The 27988-nt window shown below is 41.7% G+C and overlaps 1 protein-coding gene across 12 annotated transcripts in view; it reads left to right on the top strand.

The window, feature by feature from the left end:
- The window catches only part of LOC139752678 (uncharacterized), a 49411-nt gene that overhangs the window by 9283 nt on the left and 12140 nt on the right, over nt 1-27988 (top strand). For 7 of the 12 annotated variants that reach the window (XM_071668461.1, XM_071668458.1, XM_071668457.1 and 4 more), the window contains exons 2-5: nt 924-1032; nt 9626-9843; nt 13827-13926; nt 18404-18638. In XM_071668461.1, coding sequence (XP_071524562.1) covers nt 949-1032; nt 9626-9843; nt 13827-13926; nt 18404-18595 — 594 coding nt within the window. In that variant the 5' untranslated portion in view covers nt 924-948 and the 3' untranslated portion in view covers nt 18596-18638. Of the gene's footprint in view, nt 1-919; nt 1033-9625; nt 9844-13826; nt 13927-18403; nt 18639-27988 lie in introns of those variants that run through there. The other 5 variants (XM_071668466.1, XM_071668459.1, XM_071668456.1 and 2 more) reach the window with 3 other exon arrangements.

Genomic DNA, 27988 nt, shown 5'->3' on the forward strand with positions numbered 1-27988 from the left:
GTGCATAATTCTGTCGTTGCAGTATTACAAAGACCATAGTGAGAGGGTACAAAGAAATGTAGTCAAAATGGTACTTTGAATTAAGAAAGCTAAACCACATTTAACCTAAAAGCTTTTTGGGAAGTATGGAAATAATTATTTTAAATGTTAGATGTTTGGAGTTGACTAAACCATAACACTGAATGCAGTCAGTTTACATTTGTGAGGTCATGAGACCGAGCTAGCCAGGAATCTTGTAAGAAAGTATGTAAATAAGTATTATTCAATGTAAGATTGATAGATGGTTGGAATGGACTAAATCGTGACTCTGAATGCAGGCAGTGTATGCATATGGAAAAGGCTACTAGATAGTTTAGAAACTTCATGAGATGGGCATCAGGAGTGTAGAACTCATTTGCAACCTTCATTTTTATGGAAGAATCATTGCTGGGTGCCATTTAAACATGCAAGTATCTGTTTGATTGGTGCCCTTGAACTGCAAGGACACAGTATTATAAACTGTCTATTTAGGATGATGCAAATATTCAGTAGATATTACTTTCATTTTTGTGCTCTGGATTTTTGTGAATTTTGTCATTTGTTCATGCTCACATGGAGAATGAAAGCCTGTGAATGAATGAATTGTTACTTGGTAATTTGGAGATGCTCTTATGAATTACTATATTATTTTACTGAATCATTTTTTCTACTTATGGTACGGTTGCCTGAGCTTTGGGAAAGCGGGTGGAAACATGGAATTATGTGCAGTTGAATGAATTAAACATCCAAGTTGTCATTATATATGTATATGAATCATGAAAGTCAGAGGTGGTCACCAGAAAAGATTTCTGCATTTCGTGTGATATGGCATGGAATGAACCTTAGAGAAATCACTGACAAGTTAGAAAAATTGCAATAGTGAATTGTTTTATTTCATGAGCCAGAAGAGTGAGAGTCATCTCAGCAAAAATGTCTTTGTATCCTCCTATACCTGATGGTGGTCTAGAAGATGAGTGCTCCAAACTGCAGGAGCAGCCCCATTCTCTCCTCCCAGTAAGTACCATTCTTGGTTAGTTGACAAGTTGTCTCATATTATGTTTTCCTCAAGCTTATACCTGTATTATTCCTTTTTTTTTTCTATTTTCATATTTGTTCACCTTTTTGTTTGTCAGTGAGGTGGCGCCAAGAACAGATGAAGAAAGGCTGCCCTTTGCTGACACCAAAATCACTGCTCGCTATCCACAGCCAGGCCCTTCAGACTTTTCCGTGGTTTTCTTTAGCTCCCAAAACACTTGCCTCTCATGATCAGTCTTCTCACGGCCAGGTGCAGAAGCACCAATACTCACCCATCTCTTGCCATCCACTTTCAGTTTTACCCACATCAATCTAGAATTTACTTCCTTACTGTCAGTCACACACCCACAACTCCTACTTCAGGAGTTGTGCTAATCCTTCCTTATCTCTTTTCCTCTTACCAACCCCAAACTTTACTCCTAAGACATTTCCAAACCATTTTTCCCATTTACCCTTGAACTTCATTTCAGTCAGAGCCAGATCATCCAGGTTTCTTTCCTCAGACATACAATATTTGTCCTTTCTTCTCATCTTGGTTACTTCCTCACACATTCTGGCACCCCAATCTGAGCCTTTGTGGAGGATGAAAACTCCCTGCATGGTTCCTTCTGTTCCATCTTTTAGAAATTGAAATACAAGAAGGGGAGGGTTTCCAGCCCACTGCTCCCACCCTCTTTAGTCACCTTCTATGAAACACAGAGAATAAGGAGGTAAAATTCTTTCTCCCCTACCTCAAAGGAGATAATAATGATGATAATAAAATGATAATAATAATAATAATAATAATAATAATAATAATAATAATAATGATAATAATGATAAGTATAATAATAAGTATAAAATTAATTTCGTTTCTTCTTTTATACTTATTTGCTTTTTCCACATGAGCTAGGTAGTGATCAGAACAGATCACTGAGCTTCTATGGAGAGAAGATCCTAATTTGGCTTTTTCCTGTTCTTAACATTTGGAAAAGGAGGATTTCCATCCCCATGCTCAAGCCCCTATCAGTCAGCTTCTCTGACAAGCAAGATATGAGTGCAGTATTCTTTCTCCCCTATCCCCAGGGACAGTAATGATAATAATAATAATGATGATAATAATAATAATAATAATGATAATAATAATAATAATAATGGATGATAATAATTTCCCTGGGGATAAGGGAGAAAGAATACTTCCCACATATTCCCTGCTTGTCGTAGAAGGCGACTAAAAGGGAAGGGAGCGGGGGGCTGGAAATCCTCCCCTCTTTTTTTTTCTTTTTTTTTTTTCCAAAAGAAGGAGCAGAGAAGGGGGCCAGGTGAGGATATTCCCTCAAAGGCCCAGTCCTCTGTTCTTAACACTACCTCGCTAACGCTGGAAATGGCAAATAGTATGAAATGAATGAATAATAATGATTTTTTTTTTTTTTTTTTTTTTTTTTTGCCGCTGTCTCCCGCGTTTGCGAGGTAGCGCAAGGAAACAGACAAAAGAAATGGCCCAACCCACCCCCATACACATGCCTTGATTCAATCCACTGACAGCACGTCAACCCCGGTATACCACATCGCTCCAATTCACTCTATTCTTTGCCCTCCTTTCACCCTCCTGCATGTTCAGGCCCCGATCACACAAAATCTTTTTCACTCCATCTTTCCACCTCCAATTTGGTCTCCCTCTTCTCCTCGTTCCCTCCACCTCCGACACATATATCCTCTTGGTCAATCTTTCCTCACTCATTCTCTCCATGTGACCAAACCATTTCAAAACACCTTCTTCTGCTCTCTCAACCACGCTCTTTTTATTTCCACACATCTCTCTTACCCTTACGTTACTTACTCGATCAAACCACCTCACACCACACATTGTCCTCAAACATCTCATTTGATATGAAATATAAACAATAATAATGATAATGATAATAATAAAGACGAGTGTGTTTGAGAGAGCTGAAGAAGATGTTCTGAAATGGTTTGGACATATGGAAAGAATGAGTGAGTAGATACTGAATAACAGGGTATGTGTGTCAGAAGTGTACGGAATATGGAGAACTGGAAAACAAGATCAGAGGTGTGTTACCTTGCTGAAGCAGAGGGACCAGGTAGCAATAGGAATGGATGAAGGCAAGCATGTATGAATATATACATGTGTATATATGTCTTTATATGTAAATGTTATCCCTGGGGATAGGGGAGAAAGAATACTTCCCACGTATTCCCTGTATGTCGGAGAAGGCGACTAAAAGGGGAGGGGCGGGGGGCTGGATATCCTCCCCTCTCGTTTTTTTAATTTTCCAAAAGAAGGAACAGAGAAGGGGCCATTAGAGGATATTTCCTCAAAGGTCCAGTCCTCTGTTTTTAGCGCTACCTCGCTGACATGGGAAATGGCGAAAAGTATGAAAGAAAAAGAAATATGTGTATGTGTATGTATATGCATATATATGTGTATATGTTGATATGTATATGCATGTGTATGGGCGTTTATGTATAAATTTGTGTATATGAGTGGATGGGCCATTCTTAATCTGTTTTCTTGCGCTACCTCGCTGACATTGGAAATGGTGATCAAGTGAAATAAAATAAATGATAATTTTATCCCTGGGGATAGGGGAGAAAGAATACTTCCCATGTATTCCCTGTGTGTCGTAGAAGGCGACTAAATGGGGAGGGAGCGTGGGGCTGGAAATCCTCCCCCCCCTTTTTTTTTTTAATTTTCCAAAAGAAGGAACAGAGAAGGGGGCCAGGTGAGGATATTCCCTCAAAGGCCCAGTCCTCTGTTCTTAACGCTACCTCGCTAATGCGGGAAATGGCGAATAGTTTGAAAAAAAAATTATCGTAATATTTTTTTTCCTTTCACTTAGGTTTGGTTTATTTCAGATGAGCAACATATAATCAGGATTCTGAAACAGATGAATGAAGATTGTAATTATTGTTATTATTATTATTTATTTATGTATTATTATTTGTTATTATTATTTGCGGCAGGGGTGTGTGATGTCTCCGTGGTTGTTTAATTTGTTTATGGATGGGGTTGTTAGGGAGGTGAATGCAAGAGTTTTGGAAGGAGGGGCAAGTATGAAGTCTGTTGGGGATGAGAGAGCTTGGGAAGTGAGTCAGTTGTTGTTCGCTGATGATACAGCGCTGGTGGCTGATTCATGTGAGAAACTGCAGAAGCTGGTGACTGAGTTTGGTAAAGTGTGTGGAAGAAGAAAGTTAAGAGTAAATGTGAATAAGAGCAAGGTTATTAGGTACAGTAGGGTTGAGGGTCAAGTCAATTGGGAGGTGAGTTTGAATGGAGAAAAACTGGAGGAAGTGAAGTGTTTTAGATATCTGGGAGTGGATCTGGCAGCGGATGGAACCATGGAAGCGGAAGTGGATCATAGGGTGGGGGAGGGGGCGAAAATTCTGGGGGCCTTGAAGAATGTGTGGAAGTCGAGAACATTATCTCGGAAAGCAAAAATGGGTATGTTTGAAGGAATAGTGGTTCCAACAATGTTGTATGGTTGCGAGGCGTGGGCTATGGATAGAGTTGTGTGCAGGAGGATGGATGTGCTGGAAATGAGATGTTTGAGGACAATGTGTGGTGTGAGGTGGTTTGATCGAGTGAGTAACGTAAGGGTAAGAGAGATGTGTGGAAATGAAAAGAGCATGGTTGAGAGAGCAGAAGAGGGTGTTTTGAAGTGGTTTGGGCACATGGAGAGAATGAGTGAGGAAAGATTGACCAAGAGGATATATGTGTCGGAGGTGGAGGGAACGAGGAGAAGAGGGAGACCAAATTGGAGGAGGAAAGATGAAGTGAAAAAGATTTTGTGTGATCGGGGCCTGAACATGCAGGAGGGTGAAAGGCGTGCAAGGAATAGAGTGAATTGGAGCGATGTGGTATACCGGGGTTGACGTGCTGTCAGTGGATTGAATCAAGGCATGTGAAGCGTCTGGGGTAAACCATGGAAAGCTGTGTAGGTATGTATATTTGCGTGTGTGGACGTATGTATATACATGTGTATGGAGGGGGGTTGGGCCATTTCTTTCGTCTGTTTCCTTGCGCTACCTCGCAAATGCGGGAGACAGCGACAAAGTATAATAAAAAAAAAAATTATTATTTTTATTATTTTCTTTCTTTCAAACTATTCGCCATTTCCCACATTAGCAAGGTAGTGTTAAGAACAGAGGACTGGGCCTCTGAGGGAATATCCTCACTTAGCCCCCTCCTCTGTTCCTTCTTTTGGAAAATTAAAAAAAAAACAAGAGGGGAGGATTTCCAGCCCCCCGCTCCCTCCCCTTTTAGTCGCCTTCTACGACACGCAGGGAATACGTGGGAAGTATTCTTTCTCCCCTATCCCCAGGGATAAATTATTATTATTATCATTATTATTATCATCATTTTTATTATTATTATTATTATTATTATTTTTTTTTCTTTGCTTTGTCGCTGTCTCCCGCGTTTGTGAGGTAGCGCAAGTAAACAGACGAAAGAAATGGCCCAACCCACCCCCATACACATGTATATACATACACGTCCACACACGCAAATATACATACCAACACAACTTTCCATGGTTTACCCCAGATGCTTCACATGCCCTGATTCAATCCACTGACAGCACGTCAACCCCGGTATACCACATCGATCCAATTCACTCTATTCCTTGCCCTCCTTTCACCCTCCTGCATGTTCAGGCCCCGATCACACAAAATCTTTTTCACTCCATCTTTCCACCTCCAATTTTGTCTCCCACTTCTCGTTCCCTCCACCTCTGACACATATATCTTCTTAGTCAATCTTTCCTCACTCATTCTCTCCATGTGCCCAAACCATTTCAAAACACCCTCTTCTGCTCTCTCAACCACGCTCTTTTTATTTCCACACATCTCTCTTACCCTTACGTTACTTACTCGATCAAACCACCTCACACCACACATTGTCCTCAAACATCTCATTTCCAGCACATCCACCCTCCTGTGGGAGGCATGCATAGGATAAGAATGAATTGGACTGAAGTGGTATTAGAGGCAATGTGGTGTCAGTAGATTGAACCAAAGAATAGTGTGTAGGACAGTGTTCCCAGTGTTAAATAGGAGCCTATGAAAAAACTATGCTAGAGTTGCCCTGTGCCAGTGGCCTGTTAAGGGTGAGGCACTAAAGGCTAAGAAGCAGCACTGGAATTCACCAGTTAAGTGGTCAGGGGAAACCTTGGAAATGTCTCTTAGGTTTGGCTTTGGATAGTGGGCTCTGTTTAAGTTCATTTTACATAATTGCATATTACATAATTGCATCTCTTTAAGATGCTGCCTTGCTGCAAAGGAGATGGCCAACCAGTATGAAAAAGTTGATAGCATTATTATTATTATTATTATTATTATCATTATCATTATTATTTTATTATTATTATTATTATTAGTATTATTATTATTATTATTATCATCATCATCATCATCATCATCATCATCATCATCATCATCATCATCATCACCATTATTATTATTATTATTATTATTATTATTATTATTATTATTTCTTTCATACCTGTTTGCCGTTTCCTGCCTTAGCAAAGTAGCATCAAGAACAGAAGACTGAGCCTTAGAGGAAAATCCTCAATTGGCTCCTTCCTCTGTTCCTTCTTTTGGAAAGTAATGAAACAGGAGAGGAGGATTTCCAGCCCCCCACTCCTGCTCCTCTTAGTCGCCTTCTATGACACGCAGGAGATGTGTGGGTAATATTCTTTCTTCCCTGTCCAAGGGATATATTCTTTCTTTCTTTCATACTATTCGCCATTTCCTGAGTCAGCGAGGTAGCGTTAAGAACAGAGGACTGGGCCTCTGAGGAAACATCCTCATCCAGCCCCCTTCTCTGTTCCTTCCTTTGGAAAAAAAAAAAAAAAGAGAGATAGGGGAGGATTTCCAGCCCCCCGCTCCCTTCCCTTTTAGTCGCCTTCTACGACACGCAGGGAATACGTGGGAAGTATTCTTTCTCCCCTATCCCCAGGGAAAGGGATATATTATTATTATTATTATTATTATTATTATTATTATTATTATTGTTCTGGAAGGAGGTAAATAGAGTAAGTAAAGCAAGGGAGCAAATGGGAACTTCAGTGAAGGGGGCTAATGGGGAGGTGATAACAAGTAGTGGTGATGTGAGAAGGAGATGGAGTGGGTATTTTGAAGGTTTGTTGAATGTGTTTGATGGTAGAGTGGCAGATATAGGGTGTTTTGGTCGAGGTGGTGTGCAAAGTGAGAGGGTTAGGGAAAATGATTTGGTAAACAGAGAAGAGGTAGTAAAAGCTTTGCAGAAGGTGAAAGCTGGCAAGGCACCAGGTTTGGATGGTATTGCAGTGGAATTTATTAAAAAAGGGGTTGACTGTATTGCTGACTGGTTGGTAAGGTTACTTAATGTATGTATGATTCGTGGTGAGGTGCCTGAGGATTGGCGGAATGCGTGCATAGTGCCATTGTATAAAGGCAAAGGGGATAAAAGTGAGTGCTCAAATTACAGAGGTATAACTTTGTTGAGTATTCCTGGTAAATTATATGGGAGGGTATTGATTGAGAGGGTGAAGGCATGTACAGAGCATCAGATTGGGGAAGAACAGTGTGGTTTCAGAAGTGGTAGAGGATGTGTGGATCAGGTGTTTGCTTTGAGGAATGTATGTGAGAAATACTTAGAAAAGCAAATGGATTTGTATGTAGCATTTATGGATCTGGAGAAGGCATATGATAAGAGTTGATAGAGATGCTCTGTGGAAGGTACTAAGAATATATGGTGTGGGAGGCAAGTTGTTAGAAGCAGTGAAAAGTTTTTATTGAGGATGTAAGGCATTTGTACGTGTAGGAAGAGAGGAAAGTGATTGGTTCTCAGTGAATGTAGGTTTGCGGCAGGGGTGTGTGATGTCTCCATGGTTGTTTAATTTGTTTATGGATGGGTTGTTAGGGAGGTGAATGCAAGAGTTTTGGAAAGAGGGGCAAGTATGCAGTCTGTTGGGGATGAGAGAGCTTGGGAAGTGAGTCAGTTGTTGTTCGCTGATGATACAGCGCTGGTGGCTGATTCGTGTGAGAAACTGCAGAAGCTGGTGACTGAGTTTGGTAAAGTGTGTGTGTGTGTGAAAGAAGAAAGCTGAGAGTAAATGTGAATAAGAGCAAGGTTATTAGGTTTAGTAGGGTTGAGGGACAAGTCAAGTGGGAGGTAAGTTTGAATGGAGAAAAACTGGAGGAAGTGAAGTGTTTTAGATATCTGGGAGTGGATTTGGCAGTGGATGGAACCATGGAAGCAGAAGTGAGTCACAAGGTGGGGGAGGGGATGAAAGTTCTGAGTGTTGAAAAATGTGTGGAAGGCGAGAACATTATTGCGGAAATCGAAAAAGGGTATGTTTGAAGGAATTGTGGTTCTAACAATGTTATATGGTTGTGATGCATGGGCTATAGATAGAGTTATGCAGAGGAGGGTGGATGTGTTGGATAGGAGATGTTTAAGGACAATATGTGGTGTGAGGTGGTTTGATCGAGTAAGTAATGAAAGGGTAAGAGAGATATGTGGTAATAAAAAAGAGTGTGATTGAGAGAGCAGAAGAGGGTGTATTGAAATGGTTTGGTCACATGGCGAGAATGAGTGAGGAAAGATTGACAAAGAGGATGTATATGTCAAAGGTGGAGGGAACGAGAAGTGGGAGACCAGATTGGAGGTGGAAGAATGGAGCAGAAAAAGATTTTGGGCGATCAGGGCCTGAACATGCAGGAGGGTGATAGGCGTGCCAGGAAGAGTGTGAATTGGAACGATGTGGTATACTGAGGTGAATGTACTGTCAGTGGATTGAACCAGGGCATGTGAAGCATCTGGGGTAAACCATGGAAAGTGTTGTGGGGCCTGGATGTGGAAAGGGAGGTGTGGTTACGGTGTATTATACATGACAGCTAGAGACTGGCTGTGAACAAATGCGGCCTTTGTTGTCTTTTCCTAGCACTACTTCGCACATGTGCGGCGGTGGGGGGGGGGGTGTGTTGTTGTTGTCATTTCTTTCATGTGTGGCGGGGTGGCGACGGGAATGAATAAAGGCAGCAAGTATGAATTATGTACATGTGTATATATGTATATGTCTGTGTATGTATATATATGTATACGTTGAAATGTATAGGTATGTATATGTGCGTGTGTGGACCTGTATGCATATACATGTGTATGTGGGTGGGTTGGGCCATTCTTTCGTCTGTTTCCTTGCACTACCTCGGTAACATGGGAGACAATGACAAAGTATGATAAATGAAATATAAATTATTATTATTAATATTATTATAAAGGATATAAGAATTAAAGTACATTCTTAAGAGTGATCATCCCAGTAGGTGCTTTAAGCCATTAGTCAAGCCCTAGCAGATGTAATTTGCAAGTGTTGTCTTGAATGGCTCTCCTGAATATTTCTGGGGTATCTACCCAAGTTAACATATTATCAAGTTGATCATGTATCTGAAATGTGTACATGAATATATTTTGTATATCTGAATTTATACAATATGTATGTACAAAAGAATGTAGCTATATGTCCAAAATGTCACTGTTATGCATTTTATGTTTGATTATATTCATGACAATTTCTCTCAACAGGCTTGTTCGGTGTGTTTAGATGATTTCACGGAAAAACGACTTCCAAAATACTTATCATGCCACCACACCTTTTGTAAGGAGTGCATACAGCAGCTGCTCAAGTATGGCATGGTTCATTGTCCCCTTTGCCGGAAGCCCACTAATGTCACTTCTGTGGATTCTCTACAAACCAACAATGATGTTCTTACAATGGCAGAATATGGCAATGTTTTCGTTAAGTAAGAATATGGTGTTTACTATTTTAGTCTGTGAGAGAGTATAAGTATCTTCATGATTATCTGTTTTGTTACTTTAGCTTTAGTGATAGAATGCCATATCAGTATGTTTATAATGTATTCATGAGCTGATGGTTTTTTTCTGGTATGATTGAGTTAAATGAAGCTGGATAATGCCGCAATTAATCCCATGGCAAAGTAAATGCACTGCCATGGTTTAGAAAATCAACCTCATTAATTGCTGTCAATAAACAGTTAACTTAAAAGCCTTGAGAAGATTTAGCAGCATGTTAATGGTATCCACTTGCATGGTTTTAACCTATCTTTGCTCAACAACTATTCTGTCAGTATGCTTGATATGTGGGACAGCTATAAGCTTATGAGAAAGAAAAAACATTGATGGCAACATCTGATGTTTTGTTGGGTTCACATCACGAAAGTTTGAAGACCATTATTCCTCTGGAATGATTCCCTTGAGAATGCAAGGCTTCCTTTTTTTTATCATCATGGATTTGTATGAATAGGATATATGTGTCATAGTAATGGAAATGGAAAAACTATGGCAAAATAATGCACAAAATGGAGTCTCGACTCTATAGAATTTAGGGTGGATTCAGATTAATAACATTTAAAAAGCTTCAACCAAGTGTGTTTAAAATAAAAGTAGCATGCTTTTTATGCTGCCAGACACTATAAATAGTTTGTAACCTGTTGATTAAACATCTTACATTATTGTATTTCTCTGCCTTTTTCTGGCAGTCGTACGTGGCAGAAAAGCGTAAGTAGTTGTCCGTTTTTATTGTTTCCAAGAATAACTTTGTTCTTAATCAAGTTCCTTTGGTATTTTTGATATCAAAGTAAGTTTGTGACTAAAGAAATTATGATTGCTTTTCCTTGTATTTCTTGCAAAATACTCAGCACTGAGACAGGGGCTTATGGTATGATTATTAATGGAACTAGTTCCTTGTGTATTTTTGATAACTAGGTAAGACATAATGGTCAAAGAATATTTTTTTCATTTGTATTTCGGGCAGTATACTCAGCACATGGGCTGGAGCTTGTGACATAAATTAGTTTTCATTTGTTATGGACTTACTGGATGTCACTTTGAACAGTAAACCCTTAAACAGTGATGTTAAGATGTGATCCATCTTTGTGCACAAAAAATGTAAAGATTCTAGAAATCCTTTCTTCCTATCTAGATATGTCTTATAGTAACTCAGATATTTGCAGATCAAATGTTTTATGGCCAGAAAAGTCTTATACTTCCTTTTATGTATATATGGGAGGATGTTGAGTGGCCCGATGTGGAAATAAGTAGGCAGCATGGATGCTCCTTATTTATAGACACCTAATATCATTACATAAGTTATTTTTATTTCATTTTACACTGCACATACATATTGTGTGTATAGATTTTACAAATATTTTTTTCTACACTTGGTTGCTATATTTTGCATTAGTAAGTTAATGCTAGGAACAGACGAAACCACATCCCCCTGCCCCTTTCCATACCCACAACCAGGCCCTACAGACCTTGTTATGGTTTATCTTAGCTGCTTCATATTCCCTGGTTCAATCCATTGCCAGCACATTAACCCTTCTGTATGACATGACGTTGGTCCAGTTCACTCTATCCCACAAATGCATTTCACCTTCCTGCATTTTCAGTCCTGAGCACTCCCATCTCCAATTTGATCTTCCTCTTCTTGTCCCCTCCACTTCTGACATATATATCCTCTGGCAACCTCTCCTCACTCATTCTCTCCATTTGTCCATAACACTCTCATCTCTCTCAACCATACTATATTTTTATTTCCCCTGCCTCTCTTACCCCTTTATTACTTACTTAAGTAACCCTCCTCACACTGCATGTTGTCCTCAAACATAATTTCCAAAACATCCACACTTCTCATCTAGAGTCCATATCTTGCATCCATACAACATTTTTGGACGACTTTACCTTCAGATTTAACCCATTTTTGCCCTCTTAGATATCTGTTCTTCCAGGAGTGTACCCCCTTCAGCCACACTATGACACACCTCCATTTCTATGGTTCCATTCACTGTTATGTGCAATACCAGGTATCTAAAACACTGAACTTCCTCCAATTTTTCTTCATTCAGACTCGCACTCTAATTAACCTGTCATTCTGCACTGCTGAATCTAATAACCGTGCTTTTATTCACAATTACTCTCACCTTCCTCTTTTCACACACACTCCCTTACTCAAACACCAGCCTCTGCAGTTTCTCATTTGGATATACTAGCTACCAGAGCTACATCATTAGCAAACAACCTCTGACTCACTTCTCAGGCTTCATCACTCCCTACAGATTGAATGCTCGCCCCTTCTCTAAGACCCTTGTATTTGCCTCCCTCACCATCCCATCCATAAACAAATTAAATAGTCCAAGTGATATCACACATTTTATGCATTTTACAAATTATACTTGATTTTTCATTCAAGTTGTTTGCATAAATAAAACTCATATGAATGAATGAATGTATAACTTTTATTTGCTTAAAAAATAATATTGACTCTGGTACCCCACATTTGTTTCTTCCGTAAAATACTGACTTCCCACTCCATTGATATACATGTACACACTTTTACATTTTGGGTGTCACTGGGATGTGTGATATTTTTTCCATCAACTATGATGTGCTGCCAGTGACATCTGTTGACAATTATAGTACATAAGGAGACATGGGCTATGGATAGAGTTGTGCACAGGAGGGTGATTGTGCTGGAAATGAGATGTTTGAGGACAATATGTGGTGTGAGGTGGTTTGATCGAGTAAGTAATGTAAGGGTAAGAGAGATGTGTGGAAATAAAATGAGCGTGGTTGAGAGAGCAGAAGAGGGTGTTTTGAAATGGTTTGGGCACATGGAGAGAATGAGTGAGGAAAGATTGACCAAGAGGATATATGTGTTGGAGGTGGAGGGAATGAGGAGAAGTGGGAGACCAAATTGGAGGTGGAAAGATGGAGTGAAAAAGATTTTGAGTGATCGGGGCCTGAACATGCAGAAGGGTGAAAGGCAGGCAAGGAATAGAGTGAATTGGATCGATGTGGTATACCGGGGTCGACGTGCTGTCAATGGATTGAATCAGGGCATGTGAAGCGTCTAGGGTAAACCATGGAAAGTTCTGTGGGGCCTGGATGCGGAAAGGGAGCTGTGGTTGCGGGCATTATTGCATGACAGCTAGAGACTGAGTGTGAACAAATGGGGCCTTTGCTGTCTTTTCCTAGTGCTACCTCGCACACATGAGGGGGGAGGGGGATGTTATTCCATGCGTGGCGAGGTGGCGATGGGAATGAATAAAGGCAGACAGTGTGAATTGTGTGCATGTGTATATATGTAGGTGTGTGTGTTTATACATATGTGTACATTGAGATGTATTGGTATGTATATTTGCGTGTGTGGACATGTATGTATATACATGTGTATGGGGGTGGGTTGGGCCATTTCTTTCATCTGTTTCCTTGCATTACCTTGCAAACGCAGGAGACAGCGACAAGGAAAATAATAATAAAAAAAAAAATAGTAGACATCAGTTGAGATTTTAAACTGGTGGTAAGTGTTTAATTCATTTGATGATGGGAGCAGGCCTCTAAAGGTTTGTCATAAGAAGGGAGCATTTTAAGGATTAGTGTTAACATAATCTTCGCTCTTATTACAGAGCATATGAAATATACATAGTGTAAGCATTAACTTTGGGAACAGTTTTGGTGGGATTCCAAACCTGAGCTGATCTGAGCTCTTTTCAATTTCAGATAGAAAACTGTTCATTATTTTTTGTATATTTTGCTGAATATCGTTTCAGATATTGATTTACCATAAGTAGGAAGAAAAAATAATGGAGGTTTCTTGAGTATGACAGGATTGCGTTATTACTCCATTGTCTCCAGAAGCCAAGAATCAGTTAGGCGTGATATTTTGTGAGGGATGATTTGTGTATACTTTATGTATCTTCCACAGCCTTTGGTGTTATGACTGTCATGACACTCCCCGAGCATCTTGCCTAATGCATCATGTCCGTAATCGATCAACTGGCTCCCAGGCTACCTTAGGTCAACAGGTATGTTTATACGTGAATTTATTCATATTTGAGTTCCTGTTTGGGCATTTTGGGAGAGAGTTTAATGGTTGTAGGGACCCACTCTTGTTCTGTGTAATACAGTTTCATAATTTTTTTTTTTTTTTTTTTTTTTTTGTGCTTAGTTGCTTCCCTATCATGCCATATAGTTGACATGTTCTTAGCTTCAAAGAACTTCTTAATATCATTATAATGAAGTCCAGTGAGAAATTTATAAGCTATATCCAAATCTCCCCATTTCTCTCTAACTTCAACACAGGCATATGTGTAATGCTGACTTCTCCCTGTAGCTTAGTTTCCTTCATTTAGTTTTTTTTTTGCTGCCAGCCCTTTTACTTTTCGATATACTTCTCCAGTTGCTTATATTGTTGTAAATTTGATTAGTTCTTCTCAGATACTCGAAATTGTTTCTTATGAGTAGAGGAAAAATTTATATCAAAAGAAATTGCAATTGCATTGAAAATTTAAATCCAAGTATTTCATGAGTCTCTGATTACCTGTTACCTCAGGTTTTTAAAGAATTCAGTCAAAAATAAGTCTTTATGCTGCAAATTGTTAAGTGAAGATGCCCAGACCTTGGAATGTGGCAGATGTAACTCCACTTGGAAGATGACAAGGGATGTGCACAAAATTATCTTTATTATTTCCTAATTTTAATCTCTTGGTTACTTCCAAAAATAATAGAAAATGGTTATTTGGCCTAAGCCTTTTGATATCTTCACCCATCCCTATAAATTTGTTTTGAATCTCCCTTAGTTATTTCCAAAAATAATAGTAAGCCTTTTGATATCTTCATTTTATTTACATCCACTTTCATTGCTGTAGTTAAATCTTATGAATTAGTTATTGTTTTATATATATTCTTTCTTCCCTATCCTCAGGGATAATAAATACATACATTTTTTATTCCCAAGCTCTCTGTTGGGGATGAGAGAGCTTGGGAAGTGAGTCAGTTGTTGTTCGCTGATGATACAGCGCTGGTGGCTGATTCATGTGAGAAACTGCAGAAGCTGGTGACTGAGTTTGGTAAAGTGTGTGAAAGAAGAAAATTAAGAGTAAATGTGAATAATAGCAAGATTATTAGGTATTAGGTACTGGGGTTGAGGGTCAAGTCAATTGGGAGGTAAGTTTGAATGGAGAAAAACTGGAGGAAATAAAGTGTTTTAGATATCTGGGAGTGGATCTGGCAGCGGATGGAACCATGGAGGCGGAAGTGAATTATAGGGTGGGGGAGGGGGCGAAAATCCTGGGAGCCTTGAAGAATGTGTGGAAGTTGAGAACATTATCTCGGAAAGCAAAAATGGCTATGTTTGAAGGAATAGTGGTTCCAACAATGTTGTATGGTTGCAAGGCGTGGGCTATGGATAGAGTAGTGCGCAGGAGGGTGGATGCGCTGGAAATGAGATGTTTGAGGACAATGTGTGGTGTGAGGTGGTTTGATCGAGTAAGTAATGTAAGGGTAAGAGAGATGTGTGGAAATAAAAAGAGCATGGTTGAGAGAGCAGAAGAGGGTGTTTTGAAATGGCTTGGGCACATGGAGAGAATGAGTGAGGAAAGATTGACCAAGAGGATATATGTGTCGGAGGTGGAGGGAACGAGGAGAAGTGGGAGACCAAATTGGAGATGGAAAGATGGAGTGAAAAAGATTTTGAGTGATCGGGCCTGAACATGCAGGAGGGTTAAAGGCGGGCAAGGAATAGAGTGAATTGGATCGATGTGGTTTACTGGGGTCGACGTGCTGTCAATGGATTGAATCAGGGCATGTGAAGCGTCTGGGGTAAACCATGGAAAGTTGTGTTGGGCCTGGATGTGGAAAGGGAGCTGTGGTTTCGGGCATTATTGCATGACAGCTGGAGACTGAGTGTGAACGAATGGGGCCTTTGTTGTCTTTTCCTAGTGCTACCTCGCACACATGAGGGGGGAGGGGGATGTTATTCCATGTGTGGCAAGGTGGCGATGGGAATGAATAAAGGCAGACAGTGTGAATTGTGTGCATGTGTATATATGTATGCGTCTGTGTGTGTATAGATACGTGTACATTGAGATGTATGGGTATGTATATTTGCGTGTGTGGACGTGTATGTATATACATGTGTATGGGGATGGGTTGGGCCATTTCTTTCGTCTGTTTCCTTGTGCTACCTCACAAACGTGGGAGACAGCTACAAAGCAAAATAAATATAATTTTTTATATATTTATTTTGCTTTGTCGCTGTCTCCCGCGTTAGCGAGGTAGCGCAAGGAAACAGATGAAAGAATGGCCCAACCCACCCACATACACATGTATATACATACACGTCCTCCCATGCAAATATACATACCTATACATCTCAACGTATACATATATATATACACACACAGACATATACATATATACACATGTACATAATTCATACTGTCTGCCCTTATTAATTCCCATCGCCACCCCACCACACATGAAATAACAACCCTCTACCCCCCCCTCATGTGTGCGAGGTAGCACTAGGAAAAGACAATAAAGGCCACATTCGTTCACACTCAGTCTCTAGCTGTCATGTAATAATGCACCGAAACCACAGCTCCCTTTCCACGTCCAGACCCCACACAACTTTCCATGGTTTACCCCAGACGCTTCACATGCCCTGGTTCAATCCACTGACAGCACGTCGACCCTGGTATACCACAATGTTCCAATTCACTCTATTCCTTGCACGCCTTTCACCCTCCTGCATGTTCAGGCCCCGATCCCTCAAAATCTTTCTCACTCCATCCTTCCACCTCCAATTTGGTCTCCCACTTCTCGTTCCCTCCACCTCTGACACATATATCCTCTTTGTCAATCTCTCCTCACTCATTCTCTCCATGTGACCAAACCATTTCAAAACACCCTCTTCTGCTCTCTCAACCACACAATTTTTATTACCGCACATCTCTCTTACCCTATTATTACTTACTCAATCAAACCACCTCACAACACATATTGTCCTCAAACATCTCATTTCCAGCACATCCACCCTCCTGCGCACAACTCTAAACATAGCCCACGCCTCGCAACCATACAACATTGTTGGAACCACTATTCCTTCAAACATACCCATTTTTGCTCTCCGAGATAATGTTCTCTCCTTCCACACATTCTTCATCGCTCCCAGAACCTTTGCCCCCTCCCCCACCCTGTGACTCGCTTCCGCTTCCATGGTTCCATCCGCTGCTAAGTCCACTCCCAAATATCTAAAACACTTCACTTCCTCCAATTTTGCTCTATTCAAATTTACATCCCAATTAACTTGACCCTCAACCCTTCTGAACCTAATAACTTTGCTCTTATTCACATTTACTTTCAATTCTCTCCTTTCACACTTTTCTAAACTGTCCCCTGTGCAGTTTCTCACCCAAATCGGCCACTAGAACTGTATCATCGGCGAACAACTGACCCACTTCCCAGACCCTCTCATCCACATCAGACTGCATACTCACCCCTCTCTTCAAAACTCAAACCAACCTTCACTAGGAACCAATCACTCTCCTCTCTTCCTACTGAGACACATGCCTTACATCTGTGGTAAAAACTTTTCACTGCTCCTAGCAAATTACCTTCCACACAATATACTCTCAAAACCTTCCACAAAGCATCTCTATCAACCTTATCATATGCCTTCTCCAGATCCATAAATGCCAAATACAAATCCACCTGTTTTCTAAGTATTTCTCGCATACATTCTTCAAAGCAAACACCTGATGCACACATCCTTTACTTCTAAAACCACACTGCTCCTCCCCAGTCTGATGCCCTATTCATGCCTTCACCCTCTCATTCAATACCCTCCCATACAATTTTCCAGAAATACTAAACAACTTATGCCTCTGTAGTGTTCAATGTAGTTTTAACACTTGCAAACTTATGCCTCTGTAATTTGAACACTCACCTTTATTCTCTTTGCCTTTGTGCAGTGGTACTATGTATGCATTCCCCCAGTCCTCAGGCACCTCACCATGATCCATACTCACATTGAATATCCTTACCAACCAATCAACAACACAGTCACCCCCTTTCTTAGTAAATACCATCCAAACACACCTTGCTTTAGCTATTAGGGATGTTTACACACGCCAGTGTTTTATGTAAAAGGGAAAACTACTTTTGTACCTTGTCAGCAGCTAACTAACAGCACTTATGTATTTTCAGTGATGTAAAGGGCATTTGATGTTGTAAAGATAAACCATGGAGTAGGGCATAGGGCTTTATAGTAAGTAAATGACTTTTGTTTCTGGATGTTGTACAAGACACCTTGACAGTGGATATGCAAATAAAGCCATTGTTTTATAGCTGATCTATAGAACTTAGGCAGGAGAAGCAGATAGGCATAGAGAAAATTATGATTATTGTGGTATTTATCATGGAACTCACATAACAGTTCAGTCATAATACATATTACTAAGCTAAGAGAATACTCAGTCAGAAAAATTTTTCATGGTACAGGTTGATAATACAGTAGAAGCCTGGACCCCAACAGTGATGCGTGTGGTGGAAACAACACAAGGCTGGGTCATACTTGCTACGGATGCTACCTATTCAGCAGTTACAAAAGTGTCTGATTTCGTGGCTCCTGTGACCTCATATGTTATTGACTGGTTAATGTCTGTTGTGGATGTGATAACCTCAGATAAATAAAGATAATAATACTAAAGGTAAGGAAGTAAATTGCTAGATCAAATATCAATATTTTTCTGGCCTTGATGTTTAACAGTTCCCAAGTTTGTAGGAATTTTCCTTCGTAATTTAAATGTAATGTTTTGAGAGATCTATAAAACATTTTGCTTATTCAAGATGAGACTTCACAGAAATTGAATTGGATGTGTGTAAAAGTTGATATATATATATATATATATTTTTTTTTTCATACTATTCGCTATTTCCCGCGATAGCGAGGTAGCGTTAAGAACAGAGGACTGGGCCTTTGAGGGAATGTCCTCACCTGGCCCTCTTCTCTGTTCCTTCTTTTGGAAAATTAAAAAAATATATATATATATATATTTTACTTTGCTTTGTTGCCGTCTCCCGCATTAGCGAGGTAGCGCAAGGAAACAGATGAAAGAATGGCCCAACCCACCCACATACACATGTATATACATACATGTCCACACACAAATATACATACCTATACATCTCAAAGTATACATATATATACACACACAGACATATACATATATACACATGTACATAATTCATACTGTCTACCTTTATTCATTCCCATCGCCACCTCGTCACACATGAAATAACAACCCCCTCCCCCCTCATGTGTGCGATGTAGCACTAGGAAAAGACAACAAAGGCCCCATTCGTTTGAATGGGGCCTTTGTTGTCTTTTCTAGCGCTACCTCGCACATGAGGGGGGAGGGGGTTGTTATTTCACGTGTGGCGAGGTGGCGATGGAAATGAATAAAGGCAGACAGTATGAATTATGTACATGTGTATATATGTATATGTCTGTGTGTGTATATATATGTATACGTTGAGATGTATAGGTATGTATATTTGCGTGTGAGGACGTGTATGTATATAAATGTGTATGTGGGTGGTGCAGCGCTGGGCCAGACCCGCATGCATTGCTGGTCGGCAGGCGGATAATAAGACCGAACGCCTGCATGCATGGCGGGCCAATCTGGTCAGTACCATTGACGGAGCGGGTCTTGCTCCATCTGCTGCCGTGCCTCAGGTTAGTAGATGGGTTAATAACGGGAACCGTTTCCTATCCAGTCCTGACTATGTGAAGGCTGTCCAAGTCAGGATTGGCGCGCTACCTACCCCAGCCAGGGCGTCCAGAGGCCGGCCCGAGATCAACAGCCTCTGTGACACCTGTCATAAACCTGGGACACTTGGACACATTGCACAGATGTGCCCTCGTACCCATGGGGGAGGGTTAAATGGCACGACAACATCAGTGCCTATTTGGCCGGATGGTTAAGGCAGAGGGGTTACGAGGTGTTCTGCGAGCCCCGCATTCCAGTTGTAGGGTCCTTTAGGAAGCCGGACATCTTAGCTTCCAAAGGTACAGAGGCCTGGGTAATAGTTACACAGGCCTCTGGAGTCCACTTCGCACTTTCGGCTGCACACCAGCATAAGTGCAGCTACTACGGCACCCCGGAAGTCCTACAGGGCGTACGGGATCTTACTGGTAAAGGCACCGTGCACATAACATCTGCCGCAGTAAACTGGCGAGGTGCATGGTGCCAAGAAAGCACGAGTGCTCTCGCTGGGCTAGGGCTGACACACCGGGACCTGGAGGTATGCAGTGTCAAAGCCCTAACCTGGACCCATTTCCTCTACAGAATGTGGTCCAGGAGCACAGGGTAACAATCGGGCCTGCCTTGTCCATCTGGTGTCGGCCGCCAGGCAGGTTAAAGGTCATCTCCCCTTTCGGGATTAGGCTGTTCTCCCGTGGCTCCCGGGCAGGTACCAGTTTCTGAGGTCGGGTTGTCGGGCGGGTGGTGGACGCCTTGGTGGGATTGCCCATTGCTCCCGTTTGACAGGCCGTACTGGAAGGGTGAGCGATGCTGGGAGGTCACTGTGTTTCTGTCGGTAAGGTATATCGAACCATCATCTTACTGCCACCTCTCCACTTACTTCTACCTATGCTATCAGCAGTTTGATCTGAAATCTTCCTCTTATTGTGTCCATACAGTCTTCCTTCAATTAAACACTTCTTTCACTATCTACATGTAGTTAGGTCGCTTACCGACAACCACCCCTGTTGTGTAGTTTTTCACACAAATAAAAAAAGCACAGATTTAGTAAAGTAGTTAGATATTCCTGCACGTCCCAATCACTAATTGGGAATCTATGAAGAAAATAGTGCCAGGAAAACAGTCTTTAGCTGTCATGTGTAATGCACCGAAACCACAGCTCCCTATCCACATCCAGGCCCTATATACCTTTCCATGGTTTACACACCTCTCACCCTCCTGTATGTTGAGGCCCTGATCACTCAAAAATCTATTTCACTCCATACTTCCACCTCCAAATTGGTCTGCTTCTCCTTGTTCCCTCCACCTCTGACACATATATTCTCTTTGCTTACCTTTCCTCACTCATTCTCTCCATATGTCCAAACCATTACAGCACTCCCTCTTCTGCTCTCTCAACCACACTCGTTTCATTTTCAAACATCGCCCCCTTCCCCACCCTGTGACTCACTTCTGCTTCCATGGTTCCATCTGCTGCTAATTCTACTCTCAGATATCTAAAACACTTCACTTCCTCCAGAGAAGTAGTGTTAATGACTGAGACATGTACAAAAGAAAGTGGCAGGAGGTCAAGAGAAAGGCGCAAGACGTGAAAAAGATGGCAAATGAGAGTTGTGGTAAGAGAGCATCATTAGATTTTAGGGAGAACAAAAAGATGTTTTGGAAGGAGGTAAATAACATCGGTGAAGGGGGCAAGTGGGGAGGTAATAAAAGGAAGTGATAAGATGGAGTCAGTATTTTGAATGTTTGATAGAGTGGCAGAAATAGGGTGTTTTGGTCGGGGTGGTGTGCGAAGTGAGAGGGTCAGGGAAAATGGTTTGGTGAAGAGAGAAGTGGTAGTGAAACATTTGTGGAAGATGAAATTGGGCAAGGCAGCGGGTTTGGATGGTATTGCAGTGGAATTTATTAAGAAAGGGGGTGACTGTGTGGTTGATTGATTGGTAAGGATATTCAATGTATGCATGGATCATGGTGAAGTGCCTGTGGATTGGCAGAATGTATGCATAGTGCCATTGTACAAAGGCAAAGGGTATAAAGGCGAGTGTTCAAACTGCAGAGGCATAAGCTTGTTGAGTATTACTGGAAAATTGTATGGGAGGGTATTGATTCAGAGGTGAAGGCATGTACAGAGCATCAGATTGGGGAAGAGCAGTGTGGTTTCAGAAGTGGTAGAGGATGTGTGGATCAGGTGTTTGCTTTGAGGAATGTATATGAGAAATACTTAGAAAAGCAAATGGATCTGTATGTAGCATTTATGGATCTGGAGAAGGCATATGATAAGAGTTGATAGAGATGCTCTGTGGAAGGTATTAAGAATATATGGTGTGGGAGGCAAGTTGTTAGAAGCAGTGAAAAGTTTTTATTGAGGATGTAAGGCATGTGTATGTGTAGGAAGAGAGGAAAGTGATTGGTTCTCAGTGAATGTAGGTTTGCGGGAGGGGTGTGTGATGTCTCCATGGTTGTTTAATTTGTTCATGGATGGGGTTGTCAGGGAGGTGAATGCAAGAGTTTTGGAAAGAGGGGCAAGTATGCAGTCTGTTCTGGATGAGAGAGCTTGGGAAGTGAGTCAGTTGTTTCTCGCTGATGATACAGCGCTGGTGGCTGATTCATGTGAGAAACTGCTGAAGCTGGTGACTGAGTTTGGTAAAGTGTGTGAAAAAAGAAAGTTGAGAGTAAATGTGAATAAGAGCAAGGTTTTTAGGAACAGTAGGGTTGAGGGTCACGTCAATTGGGAGGTAAGTTTGAATGGAGAAAAACTGGAGGGAGTGAAATGTTTTAGATATCTGGGAGTGGATTTGGCAGTGGATGGAACCATGGAAGCGGAAGTGAATCATAGGGTGGGGGAGGGGGCGAAAATTCTGGGAGCCTTGAAGAATGTGTGGAAGTCGAGAACATTATCTCTGAAAGCAAAAATGGGTATGTTAGAAGGATTAGTTTTTCCAACAATGTTGAATGGTTGTAAGGCGTTGGCTATGGATAGAGTTGTGCGCAGGAGGGTGGATGTGCTGGAAGTGAGATGTTTGAGGACAATATGTGGTGTGAGGTGGTTTGATCGAGTAAATAATAATAGGGTAAGAGAGATGTGTGGTTGAGAGAGCAGAAGAGGGTGTTTTGAAATGGTTTGGTCACATGGAGAGAATGAGTGAGGAAAGATTGACCAAGAGGATATATGTGTCAGAGGTGGAGAGAACGAGGAGAAGTGGGAGACCAAATTGGAGGTGGAAAGATGGAGTGAAAAAGATTTTGAGTGATCGGGGCCTGAACATGCAGGAGGATGAAAGGCGTGCAAGGAATAGAGTGAATTGGAACGATGTGGTATACCGGGGTCAACGTGCTGTCAATGGATTAAACCAGGGCATGTGAAGTGTCTGGGGTAAACCATGCAAAGTGTGTGGGGCCTGGATGTGGAAAGGGAGCTGTGGTTTCGGTGCATTATTACATGACAGCTAGAGACTGAGTGTGAATGAATGGGGCCTTTGGTGTTTTTCCTAGCGCTACCTCGCACACATGAGGGGGGGGGTTGTTATTCCATGTGTGGCGAGGTGACGTTGGGAAGCGGAAGTGGATCATAGGGTGGGGGAGGGGGCGAAAATTCTGGGAGCCTTGAAGAATGTGTGGAAGTCGAGAACATTATCTCGGAAAGCAAAAATGGGTATGTTTGAAGGAATAGTGGTTCCAACAATGTTGTATGGTTGCGAGGCGTGGGCTATGGATAGAGTTGTGCGCAGGAGGATGGATGTGCTGGAAATGAGATGTTTGAGGACAATGTGTGGTGTGAGGTGGTTTGATCGAGTAAGTAACGTAAGGGTAAGAGAGATGTGTGGAAATAAAAAGAGCGTGGTTGAGAGAGCAGAAGAGGGTGTTTTGAAATGGTTTGGGCACATGGAGAGAATGAGTGAGGAAAGATTGACCAAGAGGATATATGTGTCGGAGGTGGAGGGAACGAGGAGAAGAGGGAGACCAAATTGGAGGTGGAAAGATGGAGTGAAAAAGATTTTGTGTGATCGGGGCTTGAACATGCAGGAGGGTGAAAGGAGGGCAAGGAATAGAGTGAATTGGAGCGATGTGGTATACCGGGGTTGACGTGCTGTCAGTGGATTGAATCAGGGCATGTGAGGCGTCTGGGGTAAACCATGGAAAGCTGTGTAGGTATGTATATTTGCGTGTGTGGACGTATGTATATACATGTGTATGGGGGTGGGTTGGGCCATTTCTTTCGTCTGTTTCCTTGCGCTACCTCGCAAACGCGGGAGACAGCGACAAAGCAAAAAAAAAGTATGAATTATGTACATGTGTATATATGTATATGTCTGTGTGTGTATATATATGTGTACATTGAGATGTATAGGTATGTATATTGTGCATGGGTGGACATGTATGTATATACATGTGTATGTGGGCGGGTTGGGCCATTCTTTCGTCTGTTTCCTTGCGCTACCTCGCTAACGCGGGAGACAGCGACAAAGCAAAATAAAAAAATAAAAATATATATATATATATATATATATATATATATATATATATATATATATAACGCGGGAGACAGCGACAAAGTATAATAAATAAATAAATAATATATATATATATATATATATATATATATATATATATATATATATATATATATATATATATATATATAGGAAGCTGGTGACTGAGTTTGGTAAAGTGTGTGAAAGAAGAAAGTTAAGAGTAAATGTGAATAAGAGCAAGGTTATTAGGTACAGTGGGGTTGAGGGTCAAGTCAATTGGGAGGTAAGTTTGAATGGAGAAAAACTGGAGGAAGTAAAGTGTTTTAGATATCTGGGAGTGGATCTGGCAGTGGATGGAACCATGGAAGTGGAAGTGAATCATAGGGTGGGGCAGGGGGCAAAAATCCTGGGAGCCTTGAAGAATGTGTGGAAGTCGAGAACATTATCTCAGAAAGCAAAAATGGGTATGTTTGAAGGAATAGTGGTTCCAACAATGTTGTATGATTGCGAGGCGTGGGCTATGGATAGAGTTGTGCGCAGGAGGGTGGATGTGCTGGAAATGAGATGTTTAAGGACAATGTGTGGTGTGGGGTGGTTTGATCGAGTAAGTAATGTAAGGGTAAGAGAGATGTGTGGAAATAAAAAGAGCATGGTTGAGAGAGCAGAAGAGGGTGTTTTAAAATAGTTTGGGCACATGGAGAGAATGAGTGAGGAAAGATTGACCAAGAGGATATATGTGTCAGAGGTGGAGGGAACGAGGAGAAATGGGAGACCAAATTGGAGGTGGAAAGATGGAGTGAAAAAGATTTTGAGTGATCGGGGCCTGAACATGCAGGAGGGTGAAAGGTGGGCAAGGAATAGAGTGAATTGGATTGATGTGGTATACCGGGGTTGACGTGCTGTCAGTGGATTGAATCAGGGCATGTGAAGCGTCTGGGGTAAACCATGGAAAGTTGTGTGGGGCCTGGATGTGGAAAGGGAGCTGTGGTTTCGGGCATTATTGCATGACAGCTGGAGACTGAGTGTGAACGAATGGGGCCTTTGTTGTCTTTTCCTAGCGCTACCTCGCACACATGAGGGGGGGAGGGGGATGGTATTCCATGTGTGGCGAGTTGGCGATGGGAATGAATAAAGGCAGACAGTGTGAAATGTGTGCATGGGTATATATGTATGTCTCTGTGTGTGTATATATATGTGTACATTGAGATGTATAGGTATGTATATTTGCGTGTGTGTATATACATGTGTATGGGTTGGGCCATTTCTTTCTTCTGTTTCCTTGTGCTACCTCGCAAATGTGGGAGATGGAGATGGAGTGAGTATTTTGAAGGTTTGTTGAATGTGTTTGATGATAGAGTGGCAGATATAGGGTGTTTTGGTCGAGGTGGTGTGCAAAGTGAGAGGGTTAGGGAAAATGATTTGGTAAACAGAGAAGAGGTAGTGAAAGCTTTGCGGAAGATGAAAGCCGGCAAGGCAGCTGGTTTGGATGGTATTGCAGTGGAATTTATTAAAAAAGGGGGTGACTGTATTGTTGACTGGTTGGTAAGGATATTTAATGTATGCATGACTCATGGTGAAGTGCCTGAGGATTGGCGAATGAGTGCATAGTGCCATTGTACAAAGGCAAAGGGTATAAGAGAGAGTGCTCAAACTGCAGAGGCATAAGCTTGTTGAGTATTCCTGGAAAATTGTATGGAAGGGTATTGATTCAGAGGTGAAGGCATGTACAGAGCATCAGATTGGGGAAGAGCAGTGTGGTTTCAGAAGTGGTAGAGGATGTGTGGATCAGGTGTTTGCTTTGAGGAATGTATATGAGAAATACTTAGAAAAGCAAATGGATCTGTATGTAGCATTTATGGATCTGGAGAAGGCATATGATAAGAGTTGATAGAGATGCTCTGTGGAAGGTATTAAGAATATATGGTGTGGGAGGCAAGTTGTTAGAAGCAGTGAAAAGTTTTTATTGAGGATGTAAGGCATGTGTATGTGTAGGAAGAGAGGAAAGTGATTGGTTCTCAGTGAATGTAGGTTTGCGGGAGGGGTGTGTGATGTCTCCATGGTTGTTTAATTTGTTCATGGATGGGGTTGTCAGGGAGGTGAATGCAAGAGTTTTGGAAAGAGGGGCAAGTATGCAGTCTGTTCTGGATGAGAGAGCTTGGGAAGTGAGTCAGTTGTTGTTCGCTGATGATACAGCGCTGGTGGCTGATTCATGTGAGAAACTGCAGAAGCTGGTGACTGAGTTTGGTAAAGTGTGTGAAAAAAGAAAGTTGAGAGTAAATGTGAATAAGAGCAAGGTTTTTAGGAACAGTAGGGTTGAGGGTCACGTCAATTGGGAGGTAAGTTTGAATGGAGAAAAACTGGAGGGAGTGAAATGTTTTAGATATCTGGGAGTGGATTTGGCAGTGGATGGAACCATGGAAGCGGAAGTGAATCATAGGGTGGGGGAGGGGGCGAAAATTCTGGGAGCCTTGAAGAATGTGTGGAAGTCGAGAACATTATCTCTGAAAGCAAAAATGGGTATGTTAGAAGGATTAGTTTTTCCAACAATGTTGAATGGTTGTAAGGCGTTGGCTATGGATAGAGTTGTGCGCAGGAGGGTGGATGTGCTGGAAGTGAGATGTTTGAGGACAATATGTGGTGTGAGGTGGTTTGATCGAGTAAATAATAATAGGGTAAGAGAGATGTGTGGTTGAGAGAGCAGAAGAGGGTGTTTTGAAATGGTTTGGTCACATGGAGAGAATGAGTGAGGAAAGATTGACCAAGAGGATATATGTGTCAGAGGTGGAGAGAACGAGGAGAAGTGGGAGACCAAATTGGAGGTGGAAAGATGGAGTGAAAAAGATTTTGAGTGATCGGGGCCTGAACATGCAGGAGGGTGAAAGGCGTGCAAGGAATAGAGTGAATTGGAACGATGTGGTATACCGGGGTCAACGTGCTGTCAATGGATTAAACCAGGGCATGTGAAGTGTCTGGGGTAAACCATGCAAAGTGTGTGGGGCCTGGATGTGGAAAGGGAGCTGTGGTTTCGGTGCATTATTACATGACAGCTAGAGACTGAGTGTGAATGAATGGGGCCTTTGGTGTTTTTCCTAGCGCTACCTCGCACACATGAGGGGGGGGGGTTGTTATTCCATGTGTGGCGAGGTGACGTTGGGAAGCGGAAGTGGATCATAGGGTGGGGGAGGGGGCGAAAATTCTGGGAGCCTTGAAGAATGTGTGGAAGTCGAGAACATTATCTCGGAAAGCAAAAATGGGTATGTTTGAAGGAATAGTGGTTCCAACAATGTTGTATGGTTGCGAGGCGTGGGCTATGGATAGAGTTGTGCGCAGGAGGATGGATGTGCTGGAAATGAGATGTTTGAGGACAATGTGTGGTGTGAGGTGGTTTGATCGAGTAAGTAACGTAAGGGTAAGAGAGATGTGTGGAAATAAAAAGAGCGTGGTTGAGAGAGCAGAAGAGGGTGTTTTGAAATGGTTTGGGCACATGGAGAGAATGAGTGAGGAAAGATTGACCAAGAGGATATATGTGTCGGAGGTGGAGGGAACGAGGAGAAGAGGGAGACCAAATTGGAGGTGGAAAGATGGAGTGAAAAAGATTTTGTGTGATCGGGGCTTGAACATGCAGGAGGGTGAAAGGAGGGCAAGGAATAGAGTGAATTGGAGCGATGTGGTATACCGGGGTTGACGTGCTGTCAGTGGATTGAATCAGGGCATGTGAGGCGTCTGGGGTAAACCATGGAAAGCTGTGTAGGTATGTATATTTGCGTGTGTGGACGTATGTATATACATGTGTATGGGGGTGGGTTGGGCCATTTCTTTCGTCTGTTTCCTTGCGCTACCTCGCAAAC

This window comes from Panulirus ornatus, chromosome 13, assembly GCF_036320965.1.
Source record: "Panulirus ornatus isolate Po-2019 chromosome 13, ASM3632096v1, whole genome shotgun sequence".
NCBI classification, from domain to species: Eukaryota; Metazoa; Arthropoda; class Malacostraca; order Decapoda; family Palinuridae; genus Panulirus; species Panulirus ornatus.